Genomic DNA, 22,309 nt, shown 5'->3' on the forward strand with positions numbered 1-22,309 from the left:
CGACTGCTCCACAGCCAACATTATGTAACATCCTGGGGCCGGTACAGTACGCCCACTAGTTGCCGACGTACCAAGTGGACTCTGTCTCACCCCACCCCAAATAAATAAAAAATAATCCGACAAGGGGCGACTCAGGGTTCCAATCTGATACTTATTTTAAAGGCACTGATGTGGAAGGTAAAGATCTTAGCGCCTGTTTAGCTTCCCTCTCCGCGGTGGGATCTTCGGCTTCTGTGACGCGCAGAATTGCTGCGTCTTTGGACTCTGTCCATCGGCCGGTAGTCTAGAAACTAGAGAACACAACGTTTCGGAAACTCCCCATGTGAGGAGGGAGACATCTTAATCACTGGACGGAAACATATCCAGGTTCCGAAAGGTAAAGCTATCCCTGTAACAAGCCGTAGAGGCCCATAGCGTTGTGAGACGTCGAGGCTCCCACATTTTCTTTAGACACTCGGCTCACAGATGGCGGTGAGGTCAGCCTTACGCGCCGGCCTCCCCTTACCTGCAGGAAGATTCCTGGTACTCATTTCTGTTAGAGGCTGAGTCGACCACAAGGGCATAGTGCGGCTGGAAGGTTTAGGTAAATTGAAAAAAAAAATCCACCTCATCGGGGCTCGAATCCGCCACATTCCGGATAAGCAAATTGACTCATGTTTCAGAAGAACATTTGTTTCTACCAAACTACACGGTGCCCCATCCCAGAGAACATTTGTCTGGAGGAACTGAGGAATACTGTTATAAATATTGACAATTATATTTCCGGCCCAGATTCTCAAATGGTTCAGTGTTCATTTTGTTTGTGTAGTTCCTCGCAAGGTCCTGAAGGATCGCTTCGAGGAGCAGCCAGAAGAGGATGAGCTCGCGGCTGTAGCGACCGGCGACTCCGTGGACGACGACGAAGAGTTCGAAGGTTACGACACAGACGAATTCTTCAGGGAGAGCGCAGCTTTCTCGCCGTCCCCCAACCTGGACGGCAACCCACATGACAAGAATCTAACCAAGGACTTCACACAAAGAACAACCCCCAGACCACCCCCTCATGCCAAAGCCAAGGGTGGTGGAGCAGGTAATCCTGTGCTTGTTGCATGTTTGTCTGTTCGATGTTGTATTGCATTCATAATAACTGTGAAAAAAGCCAGTTCACACTGAGCCGACGTTTGTAAGAAACTAACGAATTGAATAACTGTACTCTGTTCACAATATCTATGGAATGGATGTAGACACAAACAAGGAATTGGATACAAGTGAAAAAGCTAATTCACATTGGTCCGACAGTTTTAACGTGTGGGTTGTGGAATCGAAACATTAGTTATCAAAACTAACCATAAGTAACTCCGTTAATGGGCCGTGCCATAGCTCAAGCGGTTAGTCGCTGGTTTCCCACCGCGGCGGCCCGGGTTCGATCCCGGGTCTGGTCAAGTGGGATTTGTGGTGGACAAAGTGGCGCTGGGGCGGGTTTTCTCCGAGTACTCCAGCTTCCCTTGCCAATCTTCATTCCACCAATTGCTCCACAATCACCCTCACCTATCATCTGGGGCTGGTACGATAGGCCAGAAGTGGCCGCAGTACAAGGGACTTAGTCCCACCCCACTAGCAAACTCCGAACATGTATCACTTTACTGCTTTAGTGACTTTATTATGTTGCGCTGTAAGAAACCAAACTTCAAGCTAACCGCACTCACAGGAACTTAGTCGAGTGGGGGCCAATATGAGGCGAGTATCTTATCGCTACATCTGTGTCTACATTCGTTCCAGAGACATGGATCCTATTTGTATAAACGTCTAGAATTGGGGTTCGAAACAATGACATTTCATTTTTAATATCATGGATATCTCCCGAAAAATAAACTATCATGGCTAACCATTTGTCCAAAAAGAAACATTGTTTCTCTCATACAACACATTTAAGGGAGGACTCGAGTCAATGCTACTTCACCCAATATTTAAGATATTTAATTGAGGCCCATAGCTGATTCCAGTAACTCGTCCCTCACGTTTTGACAAATCTTAGTCACTTTAAGGAGTGGCATCACAAATTCGATATTTCATTTCAGCAAGCTCATCAGTGTTTGAAGGATGCCATGTACCCATAATCTTGAACATAATCCCAGTGGAAATTGTCCTTATATATTACATTTGTAGATCTAAGAGGAATGGTTTACGGCTTCCACACCATTAAATATTTCGAAAATATTTATATCGCATTAGAAGTGCCAAACATAATGTCCTTTTGAACCAAATCAGTTATACAATTATAAATATAATTTATTTGTTTACAGTAGCAATTGGTATGAATTCAATATTCGCTAAATAATTAGTCTGTTCCATAATCTAAGTTTTAATAGTCTTTTGTATCAGATGTTTTATAACATTCATGAATAGTAAATAACAGTTAAAAATAGAATAATGTATTACATAAGACGTTAATAATACCTTAAATAGTATTGGAATCATAGATAATCTAGATTATTTGGTTCAGTTTATAAATATCTATCTATCCTTTCGCCTCAATTATACAAAGGCATCCATATATTCTCTGTTTCCAGTATTTGGATTCCATTTTCAATATTGTGTTTTACTTTGCTCTGTGTAAGCTTTTCCATCTTGCATTATGCTTAACAGAGGGATCTGTGGAATAGGATCTGTCACCTTCGCCAAATTCGTCCTTTTCTCGCCGCTTTTTACCCAGAGAAACCTTCTGTCAGTGAATTTCCATGATACTGTATGATTTTTTTGAATTGGTTAAGTTTAACTGTTGATAGGTGGTAGCACATTTTCCATTGATTGATCTTCTCAACTGGGCCGGATGGGCATTGCCTAGGCCTTTTTTTATATTTACAACAATTTTTCCCCACAATAAAAAAAAATCTTTTCAACTGTCAAATCCAGAAATTGTGTCTAAACCAGATATTTCTCTTATAACATGTACAGGATCGTTTCGTGTACGCTGTAATTTCTAGTTTCAAATTTGGATCAGCCTTTGTGCATGTGATAGGGATTTCAAGCTGAATTTCTCCCTGTCAGGACTCGTGGGCTCTATAGTGAATGACAGTTCACTTCAATTTTTCCATAAATTGCTCGCCAGAAAACGTTTTACCTTAGGCCACTCGAATATTTCTCTTGGGCAGATTTTGGCAAACGTTTTGAATTTTTCGTACGTGTAAATTCTACAGAAATATTACATGGATCCTTCTTGCCACATTTGCTTCATTCGTTGTTACAGTTCTTCATTGTATAAATGTTGTCTCGCTAGACGTTCGCATTGAAAAGAGAAAATATTTATTAGCATGTATCATGAACCATTTCCTTGTAATATGATTTTCGAGTAGTGTTTTCTACTTTTATTTGCAATACTGGAACGTAACTCTTTGCCTTTGAGGCCGGAAGTTACATTTTAGATATTTCATTTTGTACTTATCATTTGTTTGCTACTTTTCCGAAGCCATATCTGCTTTACGCATATGTAATATAAGCAGTTATGTTTGTTGTGTGATTTGACCATTGCAAAAGAATCGATTCGCAATAGATCGAAACTTCTTGCAATGAGAAATCGATGTTACATAGCATGTTGATGTCTATGTTGACCCCTATTTGGCCGTTAATCTCAGTATGCAATTGTTATCGGATTCGTAACACACTTTGTGAAGGTTCGTTTTATTAACACAAAACTGAAATCATAAGTTTATCAGCAAATGATGAGCATTTAACGTGCCCAGATAATGCAGCACATACGAACACCGTATACAAAACGCAACATGTTCATTACAGTCCTGATGTCATTTGTAGAGGCAGTGACTTGATTATAGATCGTGCAGGAAATGTGAAAACAGATAGAAAGACATAATTTTTCCAACAGCGAAGTGATGACGAATTTTAGCTATACAGAATTATTTTTGTTCTCTTTTCTGCTAGACACATTATCATATTTCAGTCACGTTATGATAACCAGTTTATGGCCGCTTTTTGAAGAAGGGGTGATGATTTTCGTTGCAGAAAGATCAAGGCGATGAAGATATGATAAAACGATGTTGTTCCACAGTTCATTCGAGAAAGTGGCGTATTTCTACGCCACGCTGGATTATGAACACCATTGGTGACGGGCCTGCGTGCCGTGCGTCGTATTCGGTCCACGGTATCATTTCACGAATGTAAAAATGAAATCATTAATGTTTCAGAATATCCAAATGTTGAGAATCTAGTGACGAAGGATTTTAAAGCTTTTATAGGTGTTTTTCATTCATGGATTTAATTTCTATGAAGTTTGATTCGGAAGAGTTTTACTGAATTTTTTCAACATTTTGCAATTTTCGTTTAAACCGGACAACGATATCGGACACTTCGGCCTAAATGAAACCTAGCACACGTGTCACAATGGAATCTCGCGCCAAACTTTCTACATATTTATCGAAGCGAATAAGGTTTAGGACAGAAGTTCGATAAAAATACAAAACGTACATTTTTTGCTGAATATACATTTCAACAAGTCTCGCGATTTTCGAGATAAACGAAAGAGGGTCAACTCCAGTGTTGTTACGCTGTGTGAACGTTTGTAATTGCATTAAATTATTACCAGTATATTAAAGGCTGATCACCAGAGACGGGGTAAACGTTTGTTACCTCTTTTCCTTCTGTTTTGTTATATAAATTAACTTCTGTTAATGTATTCTCAATGTAAAGTGTAGTTTCTATCGTCAATCCACAAAAAGAAACACTTTGTTTCCATTGGGGAGACCTACTGGTTAGTGCTATTCAAGGAAATATTCACCATTTATTTTGAGATTCATAAAAAACACATATATGCACTCTGTAGCCAAAACGTAAATGTTTTATGTTATAATAGGTGGTATATAGTTACTACTGTGTTTTAGAGGGTTAAGTGTCATGCGTTATTCTGTTTTTCTACTGCCCCCCAAAACCAAGTAATTTGTGAACTTCAGTTGTGTGAACTAATGGATTGATACAGTTTCACCAACCTAATTGTACCCAGTCCATATGTTCACGTAACTGACACGATGTTAAAGAAATCAACTTCTCAATGTCTTGTGAAACCTATCTTCTACCCAGTACTTCACTGCAAATGCTGTCCGAGGGCCAGCTTCTTAGCCAAACATTCAGCCTTAAATGAAGTTACATTTGCAAAAACTTCAAGCTTTCTTTAGTTCTAACTCAGTCAGTATAGTTACTAGGGTATTGGTTGCATGACGGAGGAACCATGGTTCAATTTTCAGCATGGGCAAGGGGTTTCACTCTTCTCCACCATGTTCTGACCTATTCTTGTGCCCCCTATTCAGTAAATATTGGGGGGGGGGGGGGGACANCACCTGGGCTTCAAGCTGACTGCTCACCTCCACCTAGCACCTAGGTTCATGGCATAGTGCATAATTTAGAAAACATGGATTTAAAATCTGTGCTATAAATATTAAACTATGGGAAATGCAATCACAAAAAAATAAGTACTTAATATTTTGCTGTTGATTCCAGAAAGAACTTATCTTCATTTAAATTCCGGTCATGGGATGGAGTGAGATGTGTGGCCATTTGGTGTGCCCACCGTTAGTGAGCCTGTTTCACCAACCCTAAATTGTAGATGAGTATAGACCATTTAGTAGATTGATAATTGGCAGGGGAAACTGAAGTACTCAGAGACAACCTAACCCAGTACCACAAATCGCATGCAACCTGACGTGGGATCAAACATGTGCCACTGCTGTGGGAAGCCAGAGACTATTACCTTAAGTTGTAATGTACACTCATCAGCTATTCATAGACTTCAAGAAAGCCTATGATTCAGTTAGGAGGGAAGTACTTCACAATATTCTCATAGAGTTTGGGGTACCCATGAAATTGTTAGGCTGATCAAAATATGTTTAAATGAAATGTATAGTAAAGTCCATATAGGTAAATATTTCTCTGATAATTTTCCTATCCAGAATTGTCTTTAATGCCACTGCATTTCAACTTTGCTTTATAATATGCCGTTAGGAAGGTCCAGGGAAACCAGGTGGGACTGAAATTAAATGGGACACATCAGCTGTTGGTCTAAGCTGATGATGTGGATTTACTGGGTGATAATATAGATACCATAATTTTGCCTGTGGTTCTATATGGGTGTGAAACTTTGTCTCTGACATTAAGGCAGGAACATAGACTGGGGGTGTTTTGGAACAGGGTGTTGAGAATATTTGGACCGAAGACAGATGAAGTGACAGGAGGTTGGAGAAAACTGCATAATGAGGAGCTTCATAACTTGTACTCTTCTCCAAGTATAATTAGAATGATCAAGTCAAGGAGGTTGAGGTGGGCAGGGCATGTAGCATGTATGAGGAGAAAAGGAATGCATATAGGATACTGGTGGGAAGGCTAGATGGAAAGAGACCACTGGGAAGACCAAGGCGTAGTTTGGTGGACAATATTAAACTGGATGGGATGTTATCGGTTGGATTGATCTGGCTCAGGATAGGAATCAGTGGAGGGTTCTTGTGAACATGGTAATGAACCTTCGGGTTCCATAAAATGCTGGGAAGTTCTTGAGTAGCTGCACAATTGGCGGCTTCTCAAGAAGGGTTCAGCTCCACGAGTGAGTGTAATGTTCAGTTCTCATTGGTTCAAACACAGATACAAACAGAGGTTTATTTTGGACCCAGGATTTGTGTAGTCCATGAGGTCCCTGTGTGACTCTGTACTTCAGACGTCAGCTGTTAAATTCACACAAGATGTTTCAGTCATTGCTCCAAGCAGATTTTGGCATGCAATCTTGTATCACATGTGTTTGTTCTCAGTTCTGGACATACTTACCCACAGTCATTTCAAGATTCCCACTTTGTTTTCAAGTTTGCATACTTCTAAATTGTTTTTATTCTCTGTTAATTCCAAAGATGCACAATTTTAGTTGGCAAATCTAGTGTATGGGGATCACTTAGAAGAACTAACATAGATGGGAGGATAATTCTGAAACAAAAGAGTGCCATCTTATGCCATGTAGATTGGTAGATGTTTATTGGACCTCTCAGTTTAACATCCCAGAAGAAAATACTGTTTATATTCATTGCTGTGAGAACCTCAGAGCTCTTGGTATAAAATTGAATAGAGGGATGAGGTAGAAGGGTGAGGACTGGATTCATCTGGCTCAGGTTAGGGACCAATAACAGATGCTTTTGAGTATAGTAATGAACCTGCAATGAATGTCTTCATTCCCAGAGTGACTGTTAGCATCTCAACTACAACTCTCCTTCAGGAAGCAAATGAGCAATTGAATGGGGTTAGTGAACTGAATTTCGTTTTTACATGTTCACTGCAATATAAGTGCCCATAACTTCACCACATCAACAGTCTCCAAAATTTCCTCACTTTTATGGAACCTAAATTTCCAATGTTATGTCAACCCTGAACCCTGGCATCACCTTGTTTATTTGAATTCATACCTTCAAATCCAACACCTGTGAGATCTGTCTATATTGTATGCATCCTGTTCTGTATCATTACATGGCATTTATATGGCCTTCAACACAACAGATACCACATCAGTAAGATCTGTTTTAAAGTTGTCCTCCCATTGCTGCCAAGTAACTCTTTTCTTGATACTTTCTGGCAAAAATTTTTCTCTGTATTTCTCATTTCCATGAACCACAACTTTCAGCATCCTTGAAGTAATCACCCATAACAATTTTATGCAATTAACAAATTAAAAAGCTCCTCATTTTGTAACCTTTTCCAGTTACTTGCAACTTGCAGATCATTCTTTTTTGTTTGTATTTAACTCAGTTTTTATACAAATTTTCTGCAGGTTCTTCATAAAGTGTCCCAAGAAAACTGTAGGTTATGGCACATAATGGTTGTAAATAGATTTTATTGGACACAGCAAAAGAAAACAGAAAACATAAAATAGCAATGATATTTGTATATAATCTGTACATAGACTTGTACATCTAAATATATTCTTCACCTACACTGTCTGCTGCTTTGCCTCAGATCTTTCAAGCTTTTATAACTAGTGTGGCAGTGTAAGTCACAGAATGAGGAGAACTATGATCTGGGAGGTGATACCATGGAGTTCAGTGGAAGTTCACTGATATTTCAGATGAAAGCAATGCTTCCATCTTCATGACTGAGTATTAAGCTAAGCCCCCAGCAAGATGTGGGCATCTACTTGCTTGGCTTAGTCTTTGACTGTGAAGATGGTGGGAGTACATTCCTCCAGAAAATCAGTGAAGTTCTGCTGGATTACATGGCATCACATTCTAGAACAGAGTACTCTTCATAGTCACCATTGTATGTATCCTCAAATCAAACAGAATCACAGAGTGATGTCTTGTTGGCCCACATAGAAATTCTAACTTTGATGAAGGGAACATTTCAAATGTCAGAATTTTATTCAAGCAAGACATGGCTTATGGTCTGAGTAGACTTAATGCACCAGTTCTGTGTATATCTACTGTAGAGTTAATTGGAATAAATTACTGGCCTTCACTAAAACACCTTAATGTAAATAATATTGCATTTCACTAAATCTTTCAACATAATCTGCTTATTTTTTTTTTTTTTTGCATTTTTAATGTATTAAAACAAACAGACTTTCCAAATGACAGTTCTGTTTCAGATATCTGTGATTTTTCCTCACGTTTCCTGATGAACCATCTTTATGTTTCCTGCAGTACGTCTATTGTATATGATTTGTCTTTAAGTTTGCAGTTGTGTCAATGTGATGCTGCTGCTGACATGGTGCTACTGCAGAGTCTCTCATTTTCTGTTATTTAAAGTTTGTTAGAAAAATAAATTAATTTTATTCATGTACTTGAACAGAGACCAGTGGAGGAGGGCTTTTGCCAAGTAGTAATGAAATTTCAGGTACCTTAAAAGTAAAGAAATTCCTTGACTAGCTGAGCAACTGTTTGCTGCTCAAGAAGGATTCTGCTTCATAGAATTAATTACTTAATTGAATATCTACAAGTATGAAAATTTTTAAAAATCAGATTTTCAAAATACCATATTTGAATGAATATTATCTGTTGAATTAGATCACCAGCATCATCATCAAGTAGTCAGGAAGCAGGGTCCCTCATTGACACATTCTGGTCTCGTTTTTCAAGTAGTCTTCAGAAGTCATCCACCATTCTGTGATCCAAGTGGTTTGCAGTTCTCTAATAGTTTTGGAAGCCTGTTTCTTTGCATTCTCTTGACATGATGAATCCAGTCGGTTTTAGTTCAAAAATTACATCAAATATGGGTTTCTGTCTTTAATATCTGTTAGTATACCTCCATCTCTCTTATGGTTAATCCAAGGCTACTTCACTGTTTAAATAAACTTTCATTTCAACAGATGTAGTTCTATAGTTTTGAATTACTGTATTTTATTGTTTTATATATTATAAAAACAGCAGTTACAAAATTCAATGTCAGAGATTATTCTACAAGTTTGTAGAGTGGGTTAGTTTCAGTGATGTTAATTCCATAGGCCTGTAGCATCTACTTGATATGAAGTTAAATTTAACTTTATTATTTTTCACAAAAAAATGGCCCAATGAACAAAATAGATGCATTCATAATAGGACAAATCATCTTTTCAAGACCTACAATTTTCATTTGAAATATTTCTTGTATGTTCATACTGAATGAAATGCAATGAAATGTATTTTTTGCATCAAGATTACTGCTGTCTTCTGGAACATGTTGCCGTGTGGTTTAGTACATCACTACCAGCATTTTGAAGAAGATGGATTAAGCATAATCCTCCAAAATGTTGCTACCTGTCTACTAAAATACAGGGCATTGCATGTATGAAGACGGTAATCTTAATAGTCACAGCCACAAGAACAGGACATCTCATATGTTAATAATTCTGTTTGCAGTGCGATATCTCTGCTGTCAACAATAAATTTGTGTTTGTAAGAAATGAACCCCACTGCCAATAAGGAATGCAAAATCACAAAGATCAAATTTTAAAAATATTTGTAATCCAAATTGTATTTAATTTTACTCCTCTCTTGAAATGTGTTAAGTGCGCAGTATGGAGGCTGTAGAAAGGAAGCACAAAATGCAGGTGAAACACTTTCTCCAGGTTCGCAGTCTGCTGTGTTTTTTATTAAATAATATACCTGTTTTACATATTTTGACAGAAGTAAGCTGATTTAATTATAATACAAAATTATTTCAATAATAATATAATGACTATAAGAAAGTACTACTGTAAAGGCAGTACATTAATACAGTTGTCAATACAGTGAATGAGAAGCACTTTTTGCATATTTCTAATATATACATGAGATTTGGCTAAATTGTTATTCAGAAGTGGCATGTGGCTCCCTTGAACCATCAGTGAAAATTGGGTGGGGATGGCTTAGTTCCTATGTTACAAATGAATTAATTATACAAGAATCTGTTGCACAGTAAGCCTGTGCCCAAACACCTGTCCCATCACATCTGTTTGCTGCTTCTGATCTTCTGAAAATTATCTTATTCATCTCTAATGTTCGCTTAGTTTCACTGTCCCTAATATGTATATAGCAACCAGAATATGAGAATATAAAATTATTAATTAATTGAGCCACATTTATCTTTGATGATCATGTTTCAAAAACTCTTAAAAATATATATAAAATTTTATTGAATTTTATCATACTACTTTCACAGAATGTGAAAGTTTTAATAGTTTTTATATTTGACTTAATTAAACACTCCTGAAGTTGGTGGAATTCTGGTGAAACGTATAGGATGGAGTGAATATTTACAAAATAGATCAAAGTATGTAGTTTAGGAAATAGATAAGTTCAAGGGAAGCAACGTAAAAACAACAGTAAGAATTTATGAATATAACCAAATGAACAAGAATAGCAGAATAATATAAACCATACATTGTTTTGAGTTATAAAACTGTGAGGTTCAGGGAAAGCCTTACATTTCTGAGGAACATTTCACCTTCAGCATCAGGCTGAAAATAAAACAATCAAGAAACCAGCAGACATGTCAGGAGCTCAGTTTCTGCTGGTTTCATGCTTGGCTTACACTTTGGCACTGAAGATGAAATACTTGTATGTGTTTCTCTAAAATATTGGATGACTTCTGAGTTGTGCAGTGTTAAAAGCCAGGAAGTGATATTCTTCATGCTGAATGCCAAAAGAACCTCCAACCCAATATAAATCAAGTTGTCTATAAGAAAATCAATAAGAAGCTAGGTTAAGATGAAGACACATTTCTGCCACTAACCAAGAATTTTACAGGAGCCACATAAGGTCCTTAGTTCTCTGTTTCTTTCGACCTTAACCCCATTTTGGGTTGCTGAGATGACTCACAGTGTCACAGTAGCAGGTTATCACAACAACTGACAGTTCTAGTTGGAATCATGATGTAGCTCAACTCACATGACTCTGGAGTCAAGCCATGTCACTGCTTCAGCCACTAGACTCTTTGAGAGAGACAGAGAATGTTTGAGTTTGGGAATTTAATTTATAAAGGGATTGATTTTGTTTCCATTGCAGACATAGGGAAGTCTGGCCTGTATACCACCCCTCGACCCCCATATAACAATTTGTACATCCCTGCTCACTATCCTGCTGACCCCGCTACACCCAAAGACATGCAAGGAGATGATTTCTCAGATGAGAAATTCCGCGAAAATACCAACTGTACCATCACCATTTATACCAACGAGAAAACTCGAGCGATTGGCTTCATTTCCGAATGGCTAAATGCATACAGATTTCTTTCACGTAAGTAGACAGGAGTTATAACTGTGTAACAAAGAGGTAGAGGTTACTAAATGCTGCTACATAATGATTTCACAGTTGTGTTAAAGAGTTGTGCAGGAAAGGTTTGGCAGGAGCATCTAACAGCCATGCATCACAGTATTGTGACAGTACATTCATATGACCCTTAACTTAAATACAGTACTGATTTAAACTGATAGTGGCTAAGAGAACAGTCAGTGGTCTTACCATTATAACATGGTTATTTAGCATCAAATGTAAAGCTGATGACCGTGCCCTGTAACCTTCAAGGGTTTGGAAGGAAGGTGTTATGGCCTGTTTGAAGATATTCTGTCATTTTACTGGAGTGTCTGAGGAAAACCTAAGTTATAATAGTTGATGAACACAAATCAGAAGTATTACTGCCCAGCATGCTCAGTGGCTTTTCTTGATAAGGAGATAAAAAGCTGTGAAGTGATATACAAACTTTATTTCTGGAGTCTTTATGGCTGTAACAATGTGCAGTAGTTTGAAGAAATCGATACCTCCATCCTGAGGGTGAATGTGAAAAATGGGTGTAGAGATTTTTGTATGTAGCAGACTGAGAAGAATATATTAGGGACTGAATAAAGAACAAGAATGTTTCAGAGAATACACACTCTCTTACAGTGTTCTAGGATGTGATGCCATGTAATATAGCATCGTGCCCTTTCCTCTTCCAGAACTCTTGCCAACTGTTTCCTCTCTTCTTGATGTTTTCTAGTACCTGGCTGAACCATTTTATTTTGGTCATCCCCTGGGTCTCTTTTATTTAAATTCTAATTCTAATGCCCTTCTTCATATCCTTGTTTTATCCATTCTTTTTATATTACCAGACCATTCTAGCTTTTTTATTTTCTAACTCTATAAGTAAATTTTTAATTTGAACTTCTAAAAAAATGTCATTTTAGTCTGTTCCTTCATGCTTTTCCTGTAGTTTGTCTAGAAATTCATACCCATTGCTTGTATTTTGCTCTATTTCTCTTTAAAACTGGCCTATGTTTAGCATTACATGAAAATATAAATTTAAAGTATACTTTATAGATGGTAAATTTGCATTGTTTTGTTGTCTCTCTGTTCCATATCTAAAGACTGCAATATTAATAATCACCATCTTGAGAACCTCAAATCTGAGACATTGAGCTCTTTTCAGTTCTCTGCAGAAATTTGGAGGGCAATTTATTCCAAAGTGCCAAAGTGTCTTAAACTCCAAGTAAATGAAGCCAGAGTCTCCGCTTTTTCTAAGCACTATGGCATAAAAACACATAGAAGTGGAGTCGAAGCACCTTGTATTCTTAACCTCAGCTTTTGAGGAAAGTGAGAGGTTAGCTTCATGCTCCATTTCCAGATTTATATTTTACTTACTGATCATCTGTTTAGCAGTGGTTTCAGTAGCACAGACTGTATGGCCTTAGATAGTAGGTTGATTAATGAATGATGAGTTACAAAGGACGTGGAAAGAGGTGGTCTTTTCCTAATTTGAGGCAGTATCCTAGCATTTGCCTGAAGGGACTGAGGAAAGACATGAAAAACCTCAGCAGGAGTAGTCAGTGTCTTGGCTGAGAATCAAACCAGTCACCTCCCAAAGTCTGGTTCCAACTATTACTGTCTGAGCCAATTTGCTGTCATTTACCCATTGAATAGAAACTTAGAAGGCACTGGTACAGTGAAAATGCAAAGTTTTATGGGCTTGTTTGTGATCTGTCAGGGTATTTTCCTGCACAACTGTTTCACAATGGGATTGTGCTGGTAACTGTAACTTGGAGAATAAGGATAAAGTGTACTGACACTTAATTGAAATGATGAATTCACATTTTCATTTCATGTAAGAAATTCTTTTATGTAACATAAAGATAAAACTGCATTTATATTATCAAATGTTTTATGTCACTAGTTGGATATGATAAAATGGTGTGGTATAATTAAAAAAAATCTGTTGGCAAGATATTTTAACTAAATATTATCAAAACCTGAAGTTATGAAACATAAAATATCTTTTAAGAAAACTTAACTTCTGTGATGTGATGGCATGTGATCTGGTTGAAATTTGCTAGTGTTTCATAGGAATGTACTGCCTTCAATGTTGAAGAGTTAGCCAAGCAGCACTACATTCCTCCAATAGATCTACAAACCTCTACCAGGCAGCACAGTGCCATATCATTGTAACTGTTGCAAGAACATTGTAAAAAAAAAAAAGAGGAAAAGGTAAAACTGTCCCTGTAAGAGGCTGTGGAGCCCTATAGAATTGTGAGACATCGAGGCTCCCACAGTTTCTAGAGAATCGGCTTTACGCACCAGCCGGCGGCCTTTTACCTCCAGGGGAAGATTCCTGGTACTTATTTCTGATAGAGACTAAGTGAATCCCAGGTCCACAGTGCAGCTGCAAGGATTTAGCCAATTGAAAAATCCATTGACCTCCTCAGGAATCAAGCCCATGACTTTCTGGCTTGTAGCATAGCACCTCAACCAACTATGCTCAATCTGTTATAAAATTCCTGAATTTTTCTTGAACAGTTCATTTCTAAAGTGTCACATTTTTTTATGCCATAATGAATTTGTTTTTGAATATAGTGATGGCTTTTTCACACAAGTTCCATACTTCTGTTTCAGTAATATTTTAATTTATTTTATTGTGAATGATATGTTATTTTGAAAGTGACATAAAGTATGTCACTGTAAATAGACATATTATTCACTGTGATCATAAAGCTTTGAAAATGATGTAGCACAAAGAACCATACAAGAAAAGAACATGAAAAAAATGTGTGACATGTTTATGAGAATGGAGCAAACTGAAACAGCAGCAAGAAAACCCAAACTCTACCAGTAGCATGATGATAATGTGTAATAACTTATCTCACTTGCATTATTTACGGTTGCACTGTATATCACATTTAATATGAAAAATGTCTACTAGTGATTTAAAGTATTTGATGGTGTTAAACATAATACATAATGATTAAATCAAAGGTATGATCAAGGTATGTTTACTGTTTGAACTAAATAGATGTATTTCTACTGTTTTATTGTAGTTTGCTCTGGTTTGTAAGTAGGAAAGTCACCAGAGTTAACCCATATTACATTATATTTACTTGTGATTTTAGTATTGCCATCCTTGTAGTGTAGTTTATTCACCTTTCTCTGTGTGTGATGTTCAGACCTTTTAGTGTACATGATATGTCAATTTTGTCAAAAGATATTATTACTGTTTTATGTTTGACCTTGTATCAGCATATTGTCAGCGATGCTATTGATTGTTCTTTTGCATGATAAGGTTTGCTCAACTTGAATTCGTTGCAAGCATATCAGTGAAGATTTAATGCACAAATATACATAAATAAATTATGTGAGTTAACATTATATTAATTTTGAGCAAAAATCTATGGTAAGACCATCAACATAAATTCATATTCAAGTTTACCTTATGTGTCTGTGTACTTGTCTGTCTGTAACCTTGTATTATATATGCAGTCTCTCAAGATATTTGGTAACATTTTATTTGAATTGCTCTCCAAACTGAAAAGAAAAATATATTTTTTCCATTTGTACACAGAATGCAACAGATTCCATATAGGTATGGCTATGTAGGATTTGAGTTTCTCACAGGGGTGGTTATGAAGATTTCTGTCTTCTGGGTTATAGCGCTGTGTAGTCCATTAAAAGTCAACTGATGTTTCAGGTCAAAGAATACACCAAGCAAAGAACAGGGCAAAGCATGTAGCAAGCAGAACCAAACATTGGATTCTTGCTTGGCTTATTTTTCAACCCCGCAGATGGAGGCAACCTGTTCCTCCGATACATCGGTTGACTTTCGGTGCACTGTGTGGCATTATATCCCAGAAGATAGAACTGTACATAACCATAGCTATGAGAACCTCAAATTCTGTAAGCTTCATGGACACTTTATATTAGTCTGATCCAGATCAAAATGAAATTTACCTGACAGTTTTGTTGCTGAAACATCGCCCCATGTTCTGGCAGCTTCCGTTGGCCAGTTTTGAAGATGGAGCCTTTTGATGAACAGATATAACTTTCACATAATGTGTTTATTTTATATGTTTGATGTAAGATGTAATATGATTGTGATGTCAAACTGCTTGTGTTCCAGAGAACCGAGAGAAATTCTACCTGTACCTGATCCTCAGTGTCGCAGCGGGACTGTTGCTGTTCCTGGGTTTGGTGATAGGGCGGCTACTGGTTCAGCGACATCGGGCACGTCGTGAGGCCAAATTCCATGCCACTGCAGCGGCAGAACATTCACTCCCCAACGGTTTTGCAGATGAGATCAGTGAGATTGATGCCGATATTGATCTGACTGTGGGAACACCAGTGCCAGCACCAGTTGTGTCAGTACACTGTCCCCCCGGAAGTGTTGCTGAGGTGGTGCGGTATGGCAGTGGAGCCTCAGGAACTCTGAGGCGTGGTCAGCTGGACCAGGATGTAGGTCCCCCCCGAAGTCTGAACAGAGGTGGAAACAGTCAGTATTATTATGGCTGACCAGAACTATCTGGCGGTCCTCTGGTGCTACCGCCACCTCCCCCTGCACCATCTGCCCCTGGCCCATCAAGTAATATCTGCCCAGGAACACGTACTTATTGCTTCTAGTGCCATCCAGCAATGGGAGCTGCTGACATTTTTATATGTGACACAGTTGTGTACTGAAGAGGTGAGTGTCGACAGAGGTTTACTGTGGCCGGTTCTTCTGACACATCTCAGTGCAGTCTGACCTGGGATAATTATGTTGCTCTTTTAGTACTGGACTCAAAATCTTCTGATGTCGTAAAGTCCTGCTCTCTTTCTGTCCGCAGTTTAAAAATACTTATATTGAAGGTATAAAATATACATGTAAATCATGACCAATATATTTCACTCATGAAAAACCAATACTCAGCTGTAGCACTATTGCTAGGATACAGACATAAGAATTACTTAAGAGGGGAAATATATATATGGAAATTACTTTATGGGTAGCCCTCAGTAATTTGTCCCAAAAGAGAAATGATGATGAAAAAAAAACAAAAAAAAAAAACAGCTCTTTCAGACCATCAATACGTCCTTCTGTTATATTTTAAATTTCAAGAGTTTCACATTGAACACTTTTTTACCATCATATTATGTATATCAGCACATTTATGTTTTACTCTCCTTTATGTGCTGATCACCAAAGCGCTTTCTTGGCTTATTCTGGAATATATATATATATATATCAATGCCTTTCATATCATCCCTTTCAATTGTAAAGTTTGTAAATTCATATAAAGCAGTTATGTAAACATCTGAGAATTGAGGTTTTCATGGCAGTGAATATTGAGGTTATGGTCTTCTGGAATGTGACACCATGCTATCTGGTAGATTGTAACCAACACTCCCAAGGAACCTATTACCTCCATCTTCAGGCTAGAAGAAGATTCTGCCCTGAAAACTGAGTCATCACGTTGCTCAGAAACGTTAGTAATCTTGTACCAGAAAACACAGTGTTACACATGTGAAGACTGTAATCTGTGTAACATGCATATTGTCAGAAGGCCAGCTACCAGAGCCATCTAGATGATAAACATGACTGCAGGGATGTGCCTGGATTACTGGCCATAGGCCCTGCTGTTGCTCAAATCAAAGGGATATCAAACCAAATTTCAGTTTGAAGAGGAACTTCAGCAGGAATCATGAAGACTGTACAACAGAGAGACAGCATACCTCAAAAGGATGAGGAGACATTTTGCAGTATCTTACTTTCTTGCAGGAATAAAATGCAAGTTTATAAGTTTTCATCTTTTCATGGCAGTGATTGTTGAGATTGTGGCCTTCTGTGTTGTGACATCATGCTGTATTGTGAGTGGATACCAACATTTTGGAGAACTATACTGACTCCATCTTCCCCTCGTTACATCCTGCTTGTAAAAGCTAACTATATCCTTTCGTTATACACTTCAACCCAGCAAATGTATTTCCAAAATTCTGGTATCCATCTGAAAGATCATACAGTGGCACAACCCATAATATCACAGTCTGGAAAATACAAATTTTATGTAATCCTATAGCATAGCTAGGACAGGAAGGGGGTGCAGTTGTTACACTCACGCCATGAAGAATCACCTGCTGTACATTGCTGGGCATTGAATACTAACATTGACATGACCTACATAAAAGCACTCATTCTTATACTCTCTTGTGCATTTACAGTTGGAACAGAGTTTTCTAAGCAACATTAAGTTTTGCAAAGGAAAACTAATATGTCAGATAAATCAAACCAAAGAACAGCACGTTGCTGCCCTATGAAAGGGATGTGTTCTTGAAAATATGGCCATGTCATCAGATTGCATAACACATAATTCCTATTTTTGCACTGACTCCAATTTTAATGAGTAGAACTGCATCCCAGTGGAAAAATCTTCAGTTTACAGTTGTAATAAAACACACTTTTTTACCCATCAGAAATAAGAATATGTTCGTTTCATGTTTTTTTATTGGCACCACTTGCACTTGAAGCTGACGGTCTCTTTTCACATGTCTTAAATAAGGACAGTGTATTGCACAACCAAAAAGATGGGAATAGTGACTATACTACTAGCTATCGCCCTATGTCGCTAATATATTCAGTCTGAATTTCTTAGCAAATAATCCTTTCTAAAAAATAAACAGTTTTAGTTAAGTTTGTTGTAGTGTTGTCCGGAGAGTCCGAAGGAAAAACAGCAGTAGTCAGAAAGAGAAAAGCCACAAGCACCAAGGTCGCCACCATCCAGGATCTCAGTAACATGCATGTGTAGTTTGTTGAGGCACTATGCTACAAACAAGAAGTTTGTCAGTTCAAGTCCCAATGAGATCACTGGATTTTTCTATTGACCTAATCCTTCCAGCCGCACTATGGCCCTCAGGTTGACTCAGCCTCCAACAGAAATGAGTACCAGGAATCTTCCTGGTGGTTAAAGGGCAGCTGGCACGTAAGGCTGACAACCTCACCACCATCTGTGAGCCGATTGTCAAGAAAATGTGGGAGCCTCCACCTCTCACAACAACTCTATGGGCCTCCACGGCCTGTTACATGGATAGCTTTACCTCTTTACACATACCAGCAAACTTCTTTAACCTTTAAATGCCGGACTTCGGAAATGGTGGCAATCTTGAGCTGGCTGGAGTTTATTTAAATGCCCGCTGCTGGTGCGTGTTTAAATGACTGTTGCTACTCTGAGTTTAAATGTCCGTTCTTCTTAGGGCGCTTAAACAATTTTAAGCATTGTGTTTAAAAATGCTGTATCTAACTCAATTTTTGTGATAAAGGGATGGAATTAATTTTGTTTGTATCAGCAAAAAACATACTGTCGCGTATTACAACGGAAGATTTGAAAATTTTTATACAAAGTGTTACACCCTATTTCATTTTATTTTCTTTTAATTTTGATGCATACTGCAAAAATGGTTTCCCAGTTCTTCACAGAGTTGTTCTGCATTATAAATGAATTTCTGTTTGTAACACTTGACAAATTTTAGCAGTCCCTGATGTCATAAAACAGATGGAAGCAATAAAATCATTTGGTCTTCTGCTAGCACTGCTTACACTCTTCGGATTTTCGAATCTTCTACTAAAGGACAGAAGAATGAAAGAATGGCTATTCAAGAGAAAGCTAGAGGGGTCCCTTCTTCGGTGCTAAGACCTTCGGTTATAGCTGCAAGATATTATTGCCCTTTCTAGGGTCGTGAACAAACAGTTGCTTCGTGGCTGAGATACAAAGTGCGGTCTGTTTTCTGTGCAGTGATAGTGAAATCGAATACTGTAGTTTCATTTCATCTTACCATAGCAATGAAACGTCGTTTGGAAAATTATGAAATTGAAAGGCAGCTGATATTCGATTCTGATTCGGACTGCTGCACAGAAGATGAAGATAATGATTGGGGCTATGAAGATGAGGACGATGAAGAACTCGTGCAGCCACCGCCATCATCACTATCATCATTGTCGTCNGGGATGGAATTAATTTTGTTTGTATCAGCAAAAAACATACTGTCGCGTATTACAACGGAAGATTTGAAAATTTTTATACAAAGTGTTACACCCTATTTCATTTTATTTTCTTTTAATTTTGATGCATACTGCAAAAATGGTTTCCCAGTTCTTCACAGAGTTGTTCTGCATTATAAATGAATTTCTGTTTGTAACACTTGACAAATTTTAGCAGTCCCTGATGTCATAAAACAGATGGAAGCAATAAAATCATTTGGTCTTCTGCTAGCACTGCTTACACTCTTCGGATTTTCGAATCTTCTACTAAAGGACAGAAGAATGAAAGAATGGCTATTCAAGAGAAAGCTAGAGGGGTCCCTTCTTCGGTGCTAAGACCTTCGGTTATAGCTGCAAGATATTATTGCCCTTTCTAGGGTCGTGAACAAACAGTTGCTTCGTGGCTGAGATACAAAGTGCGGTCTGTTTTCTGTGCAGTGATAGTGAAATCGAATACTGTAGTTTCATTTCATCTTACCATAGCAATGAAACGTCGTTTGGAAAATTATGAAATTGAAAGGCAGCTGATATTCGATTCTGATTCGGACTGCTGCACAGAAGATGAAGATAATGATTGGGGCTATGAAGATGAGGACGATGAAGAACTCGTGCAGCCACCGCCATCATCACTATCATCATTGTCGTCTTCACCATCATTATGGGGACCACCACAACAGCATGGCAGAAGGGGTGCGAATAATTTTTCTGGTGNCACCCTATTTCATTTTATTTTCTTTTAATTTTGATGCATACTGCAAAAATGGTTTCCCAGTTCTTCACAGAGTTGTTCTGCATTATAAATGAATTTCTGTTTGTAACACTTGACAAATTTTAGCAGTCCCTGATGTCATAAAACAGATGGAAGCAATAAAATCATTTGGTCTTCTGCTAGCACTGCTTACACTCTTCGGATTTTCGAATCTTCTACTAAAGGACAGAAGAATGAAAGAATGGCTATTCAAGAGAAAGCTAGAGGGGTCCCTTCTTCGGTGCTAAGACCTTCGGTTATAGCTGCAAGATATTATTGCCCTTTCTAGGGTCGTGAACAAACAGTTGCTTCGTGGCTGAGATACAAAGTGCGGTCTGTTTTCTGTGCAGTGATAGTGAAATCGAATACTGTAGTTTCATTTCATCTTACCATAGCAATGAAACGTCGTTTGGAAAATTATGAAATTGAAAGGCAGCTGATATTCGATTCTGATTCGGACTGCTGCACAGAAGATGAAGATAATGATTGGGGCTATGAAGATGAGGACGATGAAGAACTCGTGCAGCCACCGCCATCATCACTATCATCATTGTCGTCTTCACCATCATTATGGGGACCACCACAACAGCATGGCAGAAGGGGTGCGAATAATTTTTCTGGTGGAGCAGTGGGGATAAATCTAAACGAAGCTCCACATGTGAATAAGGATTCCACTCCACTCTCCGTGTTCAAGTTATTCTTCACAGGAATTATCCATCTGCTGGTGGAAGAGACTAACAAATATTATCACCAATATCTCAACAGCCTTGAAGATGGACCTTCTCCACTCCCCTGACATTACCGATTCCGAAACGTTTCTTTTCTTAGGGATCATTATTCAAATGGGCCATGACATTAGAGACCGAATAAGAGACTACTGGGCGACTGCTGAGCAATTTCTCATGTCTTTCTATGGTAGGACATTGAAATGCAACCGATTTCTTCATATTCTTCGCTTCCTTTACTTTACAGACAACAGTGCAGGAATTGACAGACAAGCCAACAATTATGACCGACTATGGAAAATTTGGACTATTTTTGACACTCTAAATGACAGATATGAAAAATATTATAATCCTTCGGAGCATCTGGCTGTTGATGAAATAATTGTAAAATTCAAAGGGAGAGTTATTTTCAGACAATACATTCCTAAGAAACACAAACGTTTTGGAATCAAAATCTTCAAGCTCTGTGATTCAGCACACTATACATACGACATGAAGGTTTACTTAGGTAAAGACAGAACATGCACTGACCAAGAAGTGACAGTGACGCATGCAGCGGTCAGGGACCTCTGCAAAAGAGTCGAGGGGGTTGGGCACAAACTGTACATGGACAATTTCTTTTCATCGCCAGACTTGTTCGACGAACTAATGACGAAAAAAATAAACTGCTGCGGGACAGTCAGACCAAATCGGAAGGGCCTACCACAAGACATATGCAACAGACAACTTCGATTGAAGAAAGGAGACATATGGGTTAGGGTGAGGGGTGACATGACAGTATTAGTTTAGAAAGACAAACGAGATGTATATATATTGACTAATATGCACGTTCCTCCAGCAGAAGGCAATTTCTGTGATGAACACAGAAATGCCATAAAGCCTGCAATTGTTGCGGATTACAACATGCACATGGGATATGTTGACAAAGCGGACAGGATGACAAACAGTTATTCCATCAACCGTCGGACTTGGAAATGGACGAAGAAACTATTCTTCCATTTACTAGATCTGACGATTCTGAACAGTTTCATTGTGCTGTCATCCTGTGGTGCGAAAATATCACATAGAGACTTTCGTCTAACCCTTGTGCGCAACATGCTGGAGCATGCCGCAACGTGTCGCC

At 38.2% G+C, this 22,309-nt stretch overlaps 2 protein-coding genes across 2 annotated transcripts; both read left to right on the top strand.

Annotated features, from left to right (window-relative positions):
- Window positions 1-808: 808 nt before the first annotated feature.
- Window positions 809-18,541, top strand: LOC111865822 (the record flags this gene model as incomplete). Its single annotated transcript, XM_023854157.2, is given in 3 exon segments — window positions 809-1,069; window positions 11,475-11,705; window positions 15,829-18,541. Coding segments are annotated over 3 exon segments (881 nt in total), but the record flags the coding sequence as incomplete, so codon positions are not given.
- Window positions 18,542-19,973: 1,432 nt separating this feature from the next.
- LOC117282423 lies at window positions 19,974-21,894 on the top strand. The gene is made up of 2 exons (XM_033751979.1): window positions 19,974-20,421; window positions 21,082-21,894. The coding sequence occupies exons 1-2, from the start codon at window positions 20,199-20,201 to the stop codon at window positions 21,255-21,257; spliced, it is 399 nt and encodes a 132-aa protein (XP_033607870.1). The 5' UTR covers window positions 19,974-20,198; the 3' UTR covers window positions 21,258-21,894.
- Window positions 21,895-22,309: the final 415 nt, after the last annotated feature.

The sequence above is a fragment of the Cryptotermes secundus genome, unplaced genomic scaffold, assembly GCF_002891405.2.
Source record: "Cryptotermes secundus unplaced genomic scaffold, Csec_1.0 scaffold1051, whole genome shotgun sequence".
NCBI lineage: Eukaryota > Metazoa > Arthropoda > Insecta > Blattodea > Kalotermitidae > Cryptotermes > Cryptotermes secundus.

Coding starts and splice junctions, on each gene's coding strand:
- LOC117282423 (XM_033751979.1), top strand. CDS start 20,199: ATGAAACGTCGTTTGGAAAATTATGAAATTGAAAGGCAGCTGATATTC.